We start from the raw sequence: 11,547 nt of genomic DNA, 5'->3' as shown, positions 1-11,547 counted from the left end.
AGAGGAGGGAGGCTCAGAAGAGGAAGAATCAGAGACAGACTATTCCTCGGCTGATGAGAACATCCTCACCAAAGCAGGTAGACGTGACAGTGGAGGATCAGAAATAGGGACAGGAAATTGGGAAGCATCTGCTTTTGTATTGCAGGAAATCTTATGTTCTGCATTAGCTAATATTTTAAGATGTGTTCCTTCTTCCTTCTATGTTAAACTCCTTTCTCTTAGATTCTTTTAGGATTTTGTTTGGATTGTTGTACTTTGTGGGCATGTTATTATTTCCCTGTCTCTAGCCCCATGCAGCCACCCACATCTCTGTGACTTAGGCTTACTTAGGGGGGCTCATATCACTTGGGCCCAGCCCATAGTGTGTGCTCATTCAGTATTCTTGCAGAGTGGCCAGCAGGTGGTGTAGCAGTTATGTCACTGGACTCCCACATGGCTGACCGGGGTTCGAGTCCTTGATTTGGTGGCTTGAAACTCATACTGGGCATGTGTACATGTGTGCCCAAGATCCTATGAGAATGGAGGAAAAAGGATTACAGTGTAGCCATCCCTCCTGGGGGGGTGATTTTTTTACTTTTCCTCTTACTGTCTCTGTCTCTCTCCATGAGCATATGTGCCTTAAGGCAAACAAAAAAACAAAAAATAGGGCCCACCAGGTGGCATGGTGATTAAGGCACTGGAGTCCCACATGGCTGACTGTGGTTTGAATCCCAGACCTGGCAACTTGCTTTCTCACTCTTCCTCTCCCCCTGACCCTATCACATTGAAGAATAATAATACATAAATTAAGTAAATAATTTTTTAAAAAAAGGCGGGGGTGCCAGTAGGTGGCGTAGTGGTTAAGGCGGCTGAACTCCCACATAGCTGACCACAATTTGAGTCCTGGAGGACCTGGCAACTTGCTTTCTTTTCTTTTTTTTTTTTTTTTGAGAGTTTTTTGCTATAGGGTGTGTGCGCTCGCCAGACAGACAGAGACAGAGAGACGGAAAGTGAGAAATCACCCCCCAGGGGAGATGGCCATGCCACAATCCCTTCTCCTCCAGTCTCCTCTTGGGATCTTGGGCACACATGCACACGTGCCCGGCGTGTTTTAAGCCACCAGGTCCGGGACACGAACCGTGGTTGACTATATGGGAGTCCAGCGACATAGCCATTACACTAACTGCTGGCCCCGGAACTTGCTTTCTCACTTTCCTTCTCTTTCTCTCTGTGTCTCTCTGGTCAACTTCAAAAAAATAAAATTAAAATAATTACAATCAATAAAGTTAAATAAAGCAATTTTAAAAAAAGGATTATTGCAGAAACATGTGCTAACATGTTATAATGTTGCATGGTGGTTGAAAGCCTGTGCCTGGACCAGACTCGCTGGGTTTGCATCCTGGCTAGCCTAGGTCACTTACCTCATGGCACTGCCAGGGTGTCCTCATCTGTGCAAGGAGGCTAATGACAGTAGCTTCCTCACAGGTTGGTGTGCTGGTTCACTGAGGCAGTCCCATAAAGCACTTTGGAGAGAGTCTGGCAGATCGCAGGTGCTCAGTGTGGGAGAGCCCTGATTACCAGCTGTGTTTTTCCCATAGATACACTCAAAGTGAAGGAGCGGAAGAAGAAGAAGAAAGGACAGGTGAGTGGGCTTGGGAGACCATGTGGAGGTCCTTTTGGCAACTTGAAAGAGTTTAAGGCTGTTTGGTTTTCTCTGGCCTTCATGTTGAAATCTCATTCTCTGTCTCTTGGTTGTCTGTTGAAGGAGGCTGGAGGATTTTTTGAAGATGCATCTGAGTATGATGAAAACCTTTCGTTCCAGGACATGAACCTTTCCCGCCCTCTTTTGAAGGTAGCAGCTTCTTTAGGCTACCAGGGGGAGGGGGTTGCAGTTGCTCCTAACTGGGCTCCCAGCTTCCCTTTTCTGCCTCCCTCCACTCTGTTGTCTCTAAAGCTGCCAGAGAACCCTCTTATATGGTAAGTGCAATCATGGGACCAGGTGTCAGAACGCGGTCCCACCCCAAAACTGGACCCACATGAGAAAAGGCCTGGGTTTGTGTCCTGGGAGCACCCTGAGCACACTGGTACATGTATGTATATACGTGACCAGCACCAGATGGATCACAGCATGGGGATCCTGTCCGGGTGCCTTTCTCTCTCTCTGTTTCTGTCCATCTGTCTCTCTCATGGGACAAATAAACCTAAAAAAAAGAGAGATAATGTCTCCTAAACTTTTTTTTTTAATGTTCCATTGGGACCAGCAGATGGTGTGATGGTTACGTTGCTGGAATCCCATGTAGTTGACTGAGGTTCAAGTCCCAGAACTGGTGACTTGAAACTCAGGTGGGGTGTGTGCATGCCCAAGATCCTGAGAGAAGAGTGAGCTGAAGAGATTATGGCGTGGCTATCCCCTCAGCGTTGATTGCTCTCTTTCTGTCTTGTCTCTCTCTGTCTCTCTGGTGAGCACACGTGCCTTATAGCAAAATCTCTCACTTAAGAAAAGGTTCCACTATGTTCCTCTTCTTCTCCAAGCCATCCAGTGACTCCCACTTTCTCTTGGGATCAAAGCTGGAGTCCTTATATGGACCCTGAAGGCCCTGCACTCCTTCTGTCCTGGTCACACTGGCCTCCTTGGTGGCCTTCAAAAAGGTCAGGCATTCCCTTCTCACGACCTTTGCACTTATTGTTCCCTCTGTCTCAAAGAATCTTCTTCCAGCAATCTGTTGGGTACTCCTTCCCTTCCTTCAGGGATCAACTCAATGAGGCCTTGCTCAGAGTCTTCCCTGCCAACCCTCCTGTGGATTCTGTGCCCTCTCCTCCTCCCACCCTCCCCTGCCCCCCCTGAGCTTTTCTTTCTTTTTTGGAGAGGTTTTTTCGCTATAGGGCACGTGTGCTTGCCAGACAGAGAGAGACAGAGAGACAGAAAGCGAGAAATCACCCCCCAGGGGGGATGGTCACGCCACAATCCCTTCTCCTCCATTCTCCTCTCGGGATCTTGGGCACGCATGCACATGCGCCCGGCGTGAGTTTTAAGCCACCGGGTCCGGGATGCAAACTGCGGTTGACTATGTGGGAGTCCAGCGACATAGCCATTACGCTAACTGCTGGATCCCTACCCCCCTGAACTTTTTTCCATAGCATTTATTCCCATATGACGTGTGATTTTTTTTGAGTCTATTTGGTCCGTAAGGTACTGAGAGCAAGTGGTTATTTCTTTGGTGTACCACTGTGTCCTCAGTGCCTAAAAAAGTGTTTCACCTAGTAAGTGCTCAGCGTTTGTGGAGTGAATGACTGGCAGGGGTGGGATTGACAGAGTTAGCAGGCCCAGCCTCTGCGGTGCAGCTGATCGTGTGCCGGACTGCAATGCTGGAAGCCACATGGCACCCGCAGTTAGGATCCTTCACCTGGTTGACCTGAAACATGTTGAATGTACTGGTCATGTGGGCAAGCAAGATCTGAGAAGCTGGAGGTTGGGGAAAGGGGATTGCAGTGTGACCAGATCCTGATTAAAGTTTGTTTCTCTCTCTGTCTTTTGTTGTACATGTATGCGTACTTTCTATCACAAATAAAATAATAATAAAATATAGAGTTACATTTTGGAAACCTGCCCCGCTTTGCTCTGAGACCCTCCCCTTACCTCTGCTCCATCTAATCCTATCTTCTCTCTTAGGCCATCACAGCCATGGGCTTCAAGCAGCCCACCCCGATCCAGAAGGCATGCATACCTGTGGGTCTGCTGGGGAAGGACATCTGTGCCTGTGCAGCCACTGGGACAGGTAACCATGACAGGGATGCTGGCTGGGTGTTGACCCCAGAGTTGGGCTCTAGGTTGACTTGAGTCTGATACTTGGCTTTTTGTACTGTCTTAAAAGTTTCCAGATGTTCATGTTGCATTGGTCATCTCCATTAATTTTGAAGATTTGGGGGAACTTTTTTTTTTTTTTTTGGGGGGGAGAGGTTTTTGCTATAGGGTACGTGCGCTCGCCAGACAGACAGAGAGACAGAGACAGAAAGCGAGAAATCACCCCCCAGGAGGGATGGTCGTGCCGCAATCCCTTCTCCTCCATTCTCCTCTCGGGATCTTGGGCACGCACGCACATGCGCCTGGTGTGAGTTTTAAGCCACCGGGTCCTGGACACGAACTGCGGTGGACTATGTGGGAGTCCAGCGACATAGCCATTACGCTAACTGCTGGTTCCCAAGATTTGGGGGAACTTTTGAATTGACCGGTTTCTACTTTGTCTTCATAGCAACATTTTACAGAACGTTTAGTTTATTCCCTCCTACCCCATTCCCTGTGGCTGTAGCTGGAGGAAACTGGGCATATAGGGAGAGAGCTCTGTTGGGAAGAGGTTGAGAAATGAGTCAACATCCAGTGCGGCCTGGACCACCAGTCCCAGAGACTGGGAGAGCCGAGGGGCAGGGAGACCAGGTCACCCTCTCTCCTGACTCTTTACAACCACAGCAGGGAGTTGGAGGAATCAGTTCTTAGACTACTGTGATGGGGCTAGCAGGTGGTGTGGTGGTTATAGCAGACTCAGGGAAGTTTCCGGATATGAACTGGGAACCTTCCCATGTGGGTCAGCCTTGCAGAGCATCACATAGTACTGCTGCACCACTGTTCCGCCCCATTGTCAAGTTTTGTTTTGTTTTTGAGAGCTCTTTGTTATAGGGTGCACGTGCTCACTGGAGAGAGAAACAGAAAGTGAGAGATCACCCACTGGGGAGATGACCACACTGCAGTGTCTCTTCTGCCATTCTCCTATAGGGATTTTGGGCACACATACACATGCACTTGCTGTGAGTCTCAAGCTGCTGGGCCCAGACTCAAACCATATGGGAGTCTAACACTTTAACCACCATACCACCTGCTGGCCACCCATTGCTAAGTTTTTTTAAAAAGTTTACAGGGCTGGCAGGTGGTGTGGTGGTAAAGGCACTAGACTCCCAAATGGCAGACTGTGGTTTGAGTCCTGGATCTGGCAGCTTGCTTTTTTATTTTCTTTCTCTCTCTCTGGTCAAATTTAAAAATAATAATAATAAATAAAAATAAATAAAATAAATCTTTAAAAAATTTTACAGATCACAATCTGTAGTGTTATATTAAAATTGATTTTTTATATTTCTGTCTTTAAAAAAGATAAGTAATATAGATAGCATTTAGTTAATGTTTATCTCTGATTGGCTAAACTATGGGTTTTTTTCTCCTTTTTTAAGAATTATTTTATTTAGCTTTATTTATTTATTTATTTTAATTTGGCTGGAGAGGGACAGAGAGAAAGAGAAATGAGAAAGCAAGCTGCTGGGTCTGGAACTTGAACCTCAGTCAGCCATGTGGGAGTCCAACACCTTAACCACTATGTCACCTGCTAACCCCCCGGTGAGTGTTTTTTATTATTGTCATACTTTTTTATATTTGTCAGCTATTTTTACAATGACTATGTACTTTGAAAGCAAAAAGATAATTTTATGATAAATAATTTGCTTCATTTCCCCTGACCAGACATGTCAGTTCTGTGTATTCAGGTGAAACCCAAACCTTGGAGGCTATGACCTCACCTCGTTACTTTTTTTTTTTTTTTTTTGAGAGTATTTTTGCTATAAAGTGTACACTCCCTGGGGAGATACAGATCACAACTGGAGAGACAGAGACAGAAAGCAAAAAAACACCTCCAAAGGGGCATGGCCATGCTGCAATCCCTTTTCCTCTCAGGATTTTGAGGACTGTGTGCATGTGCCCAGAGTGAGTTTCAAGCCACCAGGTTGGGGTCTCAAACCATGGTCAACCATGTGGGAGTCCAGTACCTTAACCACTATGCCACCTGCTGGCACCCTCATTGCCTCTTACTTCCCTTCCCTTCAGGTAAGACTGCTGCCTTTGCCCTACCTGTCTTGGAGCGACTGATCTATAAACCCCGCCAGGCCCCAGTGACCCGCGTGCTGGTGCTGGTTCCCACCCGAGAGCTGGGCATCCAGGTGCATGCCGTCACCAAGCAGCTGGCTCAGTTCTGCAGCATCACCACCTGCCTGGCTGTGGGTGAGTCTCTGGTGACAGCCACCAGCCCGTGACAGACCATGACATGGTGCAGGGAGGACGAGCCACCAGGAAGGGCCTTCGCGTTGACTGAGTCCACTTAACTGATTGATGAGTTTCATAGTAGATAGGGCGGTGAGGGGAGATTTGATTGAGGCTTAGCCATCCTTGAAAAATGAAGCTTTGAAATGATGAAAAATATTTTCCTTGATACTGCACAAGTTTAGGATACAATTTCTGCTTCATGTAAATAATGGATGAGGTGTTATTTAGGGCCGAATTTTTCTGATGAACTTATATGACAGTGTTACCTGATCTCCATTTTACCTTTCTTATGGGGTTGGGAATCAGCAGTGTTTTTTTTGAGAGATTTTCACTATAGGGCGTGTGCACTCGCCAGACAGACAGAGACAGAGAGACAGAAAGCAAGAAATCACCCCCCAGGGAGGATGGCCACGCTGCAATCCCTTCTCTTCCATTCTCCTCTCGGGATCTTGGGCACGCATGCACACGTGCCCGGCGTGAGTTTTAAGCCACTGGGTCTGGGACGTGAACCGCGGTCAACTACGTGGGAGTCCAGCGACATAGCCAGTACGCTAACTGCTGGTTCCCAGCAGTGGTTTTTGTCCACATGTTCAGAGGCATTCATTTCCATGGCTGCTTCGCTCAGGACTTCGATGTCTCGCTCTTTCTTTCCTGACCTGCCTTTGTCATGATCTTTTTGGGTTTCCACACTTGGCATAGTTCTAATTAAATACCGCGTCTTTCCAAGTGTATCACGAACCCCTGACGGGCAGGGCCTTTCTCAGTCTGTTCTCTGCCTTCCCCTCTGCACCTGGCATGGGTCCTGGCAGGGGCAGGTGCACGCAGCACTGATGAGTGATTGCAGCAGCTGCCCCGTGGGGCTGTCCCCTTTGCAGGCGGCCTGGATGTGAAGTCTCAGGAAGCAGCTCTCCGGGCAGCACCTGACGTCCTCATTGCCACCCCGGGTCGGCTCATTGATCACCTCCACAACTGCCCCTCCTTCCACCTGAGCAACGTCGAGGTGCTCATCCTGGATGAGGCTGACAGGTACCCTAGCCCCGAGTGGGCCTGCTCCCTACCTTGTGCCGCATGCAGGGTGCTGAGTCGGCTGTTCAACTTGGGCCCCTGCTCATCTGGAACCCTCTGTCATAGGATGGGGTAAAGAGAGGTAGGTCTGGGGCCAGCAGATGGTGTAATGGTTACATTGCTGGACTCCCACGTGGCCGACCTCAGTTTCAGTCCTGTACCCAAGGCTTGAAACTCATGCCGGGCCCATGAGCCTGTGTGCCCAAAATCCCAAAAGGAGACTGGAGGAGAAGGGATTGTGGCATGGTCATCCCCCGAAGGGGGTGATTTCTTGGTTTGTGTCTCTCAGGCAACTGTACACTCCCTAGAACAAAAATCTCTCTTAAAAAAAAAAAAAGGTAGGTCTCCTATATTCTGAGGTTTGGAAATGTTCTTTAGAGTCCCCAAATCAAAAGCTTCTCTTCTCTTTTTTTAAGTTTTTGCTAGAGGGTGTGTGCACTTGCCAGAAAGAAAGAATGAGAAATCATCCCCCAGGGTGGATGGCCACTCCACAATCCTTTCTTCTCTTGGGATTTTTTGGGCATGCACATCTGCCTGGCAGATTTTTTAAGCTCCTGGATCTAGGACTCAAACCATGAAATTGGTAAGCTCCTGGATCTAGGACTCAAACCATGAAATTGGTCATATAGGATCCATCCACCTTAACCACCATGCTACCAGTTGACCTCACAACCTTTTCTTGTTTGTAGATGATAGATGAGAATGGCACTGTCTCATGGTGTGAGGATCCAAGGAGTAAAGCAGGTTGAGCGTCAGTGCATAGGGAGCCTCCAGCAGTGGTCTCTGCCTGTGCCCCTCTCCCTGCCCTTCTCCTTCCTTTCTTTCCCTCCTTCTCTCCTTCTCTCCTGTGTCTCATCTGCTCACCTTTCCTTCATGACTGAGCATAATGGACTTCAGTGAACTGGGGATGGCGGGAGGGGCTGGGGAAGGCATCAAAAATAACCCTAGAGCATGTCAAAGGTCTGATTGAAGCATCTCTGGGCTAAACAGGACCTTAAACAAGCCTCTGACCCCAGGTCTCCCCTGCCCTCTCCCAGTCTCGGCAAATGATGACTGTCCTTTGGTCATCTGGGCCAACCACCACCACTTCCTCCTTCTTTTCCCCCTCTAATGTTCTTTCTTTCTCGCTCTTGTCCTTCCTCCTCCTCCTTTCTTTCAAGAGCATGAGAGCCAGGCAGGGGAGCAGGCACCCCACCAGGGTCCCTCCTGTCAGCCCACCCGCCTTGGAGCTGTCTCTGCTTGGCATGAGTTCTTTTACTGCCTTCAGTTTCTGCTCCAGCTGTCACTAGAGTAGAGAGGCTTTACCGCTTTCCACCTGGCCTCGTCTTCCCTCCCGTCCTATATTCCCTGAGATGCTGTTACCCTCTGGCCTACTGGCAGGTCTGTGCAGTGTACGTGTCCCTCCTCTCCCTCCAGCACGTAGTGTTCATGAAGAGGATTCTGCTGTGTCCCTCAGCCTGTGGCCGGGTCTGGTATATGGCAGGTGCTCAGGAGTTCCGGACTCACCATCTGGCTGACTCCTCGGAGATGTGAGCCATTCCTGAGCCATTCCATGATAAAGTAGATCATTTTAGCCCAGGAGGGCATGATCTGATTTAGGTTTTAAAGGGGAGGGAAACTGTTCTTCAAAACTGTCATGTCTCAGAAGACCAAGGAAGGCTGAGGCTGCATGTCAGACCAAGGAGACTGATACACGGCCGCTCAGTGTGATGCTGAGTCCTCGGCTGGGGTCTGTGCTGTGGGGGAGTGCCGTAAAGAGTCGGGTCAGAATGAGCATGTAGGTAACTATATTGTTTTTTGATTATTGTTATTTTCTAATTTTTTTTTTGAGAGGTTTTTGCTATAGGGCGCATGCGCTCGCCAGACAGACAGAGAGAGACATAGAGACAGAAAGCGAGAAATCACCCCCCAGAGGGGATGGTCACGCCGCAATCCCTTCTCCTCCATTCTCCTCTCGGGATCTTGGGCACGCACGCACACGCGCCCGGCATGAGTTTTAAGCCACCGGGTCCGGAACGCGAACCGCGGTCGACTACGTGGGAATCCAGTGACATAGCCTTTACGCTAACTGCTGGTTCCTGTATTTTCTAATTTTTAATGGTTTTTTAAAATTTGCCAGAGGGCACATGCACTTGCCAGAGAGAGAGACAGAGGAAAGTAGGAACGCTCCCTCCCCATGGGAGTGGTCATGCCACAATCCTTTTTCTTTCATATCTCCCTTCTTGTGAGGTTTTGGGCATGCATGCACACATATCTGGCATGTCTTCAAGTTACTGATCTGGGACTCAAACCATGTAGTTAGCCTTGGAATCCAGCCACCTTACCTACCATGCCTCTAGTTGGCCCTATTTTTAGTTTATTTGGAAATTTTTTTCTTTTTCTTTCTTTTTTTTTTTTTTTTAATTGCCAGAAGAGGGCCAGCAGGTGGTGTGGTCAAGGCATTGGACTCCCACATGGCCAAGTGCATTTCGAGTCCTGTACCTAGTTACTTGCTTTCTCACTTTGTCTCTCTGTCTCTGTCTCTGGTAAGCATGTGTGCCCTATAATAAATTTAAAAAAATGATAATAAAATAATTTCTTAAAAAAAAAAAAAGTCAGAGGGTACATATACTCCCTAGAGAAGAAGGGAGGGGAGGGGAGAGAAGAGAGAGCGTACCCCCTTCAATGAGACATGGCGATGTTGCAATTCCTGTGTATTTTTCAAGCCACCTGAGCCAGGATTTGCACCTTGGTTGGCCACATGGGATCCAGGATCCCGTGCACAGTGCTTTAGCACTGCGCTGCAGGCTGGCCCACAGATAACTGCTCACTGCGAGGGAAGATGTATGAGTGTGTCGTAGAGATCGGGCAGACGCCACTGGGACTGATTGACCAGTCACTGCGTGGTGCCAAGGGAGCAGGATGAAGGGCACAGCACCCAGTAGCAGGGTCTCAGGTATCCGTGAATCCACTCACCTGGAAACACTTAGATCCAGGGTGTGAAATCTAGCAGGTGTTATAGGGAATTAGAACAGGACAGACACTTAGCAACATGGAAAGTTTGGCCCCTGGACTAAGCACAGGGGCTATAAAATTTTTTTTTTTTAATAATTATTTATTTTATTTATTCATTCATTTATTTTTTAATTTGACCAAAGAGAGACCGAGGGTCAGAATGAGAGCGAGAGAGAAAGTGAGAAAGCAAGCCACCAGATTCAGGATTTGAACCCTGGTCAGCCATGTGGGAGTGTCCAGCGCCTTAACCACCACGCCACCTGCTGGTCCCTATAAAATGTTTTTAGGGGGGGACCAGCAGTTAGCGTAATGGCTATGTCGCTGGACTCCCATGTAGTCGACTGCGGTTCGAGTCCCGGACCCGGTGGCTTAAACTCACACCGGGCGTGTGTGCATGCGTGCCCAAGATCCCGATAGGAGAATAGAGGAGAAGGGATTGCAGTGTGGCCATCCCCCTTGGGGGATAATTTCCTACTTTCTGTCTCTCTGTCTCTCTCTGTCTGGCGAGCGCACGTGCCCTGTAGCAAAAATCTCTCTCAAAAAAAATAATGTTTTTAGGGCAGTGGAGGAAGTGGAATGTGTCCTGTCCTTTAGATGTCACTGAGACTCATCACTGTCTTGGGTGTGATGGTGACCTTGTGGTATGTGGAAGGTCATTGTCCTTATGAGACGTGTGCTAAAATATTTGGGCTGAGTTGTCCTGATGGCTGTGATGTATTTGCAAATGGTTCAGGAAAAATACAAAGACAAAGCAGACATGGCGGAATAATCATTCTTGGTAGATGATTGACGACAGGGTGAAATCAAGCACAACCTGGCGCCATTCTCTGTGCCCTCTCTATGTTGGGGAGTGCCCACCATTTTATTTCGTGCCCTCGCTCCCTGCCCACCAGGATGCTGGACGAGTATTTTGAGGAGCAGATGAAGGAGATCATCCGAATGTGTTCCCACCACCGCCAGACCATGCTCTTCTCGGCCACCATGACGGACGAGGTGGGCCCAGGGTTTTTCTGTGGAGTGCATGCGGTAGAGGGCATGCAGTGTGCTCTGCCCCTTTCCCGCCTTCCCCAGAGAGGCCAGCAAACCCGACTTTGTGCTTCCAGGTGAAAGACCTCGCCTCTGTCTCTTTGAAGAATCCTGTCCGGATATTCGTGAACAGCAACACAGATGTGGCTCCCTTCCTGCGGCAGGAGTTCATCCGGATCCGGCCTAATCGGGAAGGGGACCGGGAAGCCATTGTGGCAGGTGGATGCCTAGGGTGTGGCTGGCCAGGCTGACTCCCGTGGGCCTGCCAGGGTTTTGGCCCCCTGCCTCCCTATCCCTCGGCTCAGTGAGCACACTGCCCCTCATCACTCCAGCACGTTCCCTGGGCCTTCGTCCCTTCTCTTTCTCGCCTCACCACCTGTCCGTGTCCAGACCTCTATGTCCTG

At 48.9% G+C, this 11,547-nt stretch overlaps 1 protein-coding gene across 1 annotated transcript in view; it reads left to right on the top strand.

Moving 5' to 3' along the window:
* Positions 1-11,547, top strand: part of DDX27 (DEAD-box helicase 27) — a 30,111-nt gene that overhangs the window by 6,914 nt on the left and 11,650 nt on the right. Inside the window, exons 5-12 of the mRNA XM_006141283.3 lie at positions 1-77; positions 1,578-1,621; positions 1,745-1,831; positions 3,650-3,755; positions 5,843-6,016; positions 6,934-7,084; positions 11,011-11,110; positions 11,221-11,362. Of these exons, the coding sequence (XP_006141345.1) occupies positions 1-77; positions 1,578-1,621; positions 1,745-1,831; positions 3,650-3,755; positions 5,843-6,016; positions 6,934-7,084; positions 11,011-11,110; positions 11,221-11,362 (881 nt within the window). The remainder of the gene's footprint in view (positions 78-1,577; positions 1,622-1,744; positions 1,832-3,649; positions 3,756-5,842; positions 6,017-6,933; positions 7,085-11,010; positions 11,111-11,220; positions 11,363-11,547) is intronic.

Source organism: Tupaia chinensis, unplaced genomic scaffold (assembly GCF_000334495.1).
Source record: "Tupaia chinensis unplaced genomic scaffold, TupChi_1.0 Scaffold000049_1, whole genome shotgun sequence".
In the NCBI taxonomy this organism is placed as follows: domain Eukaryota; kingdom Metazoa; phylum Chordata; class Mammalia; order Scandentia; family Tupaiidae; genus Tupaia; species Tupaia belangeri.
Note: the sequence above shows the minus strand (reverse complement) of the source record. Positions and strands in the feature narration are given on the sequence as shown.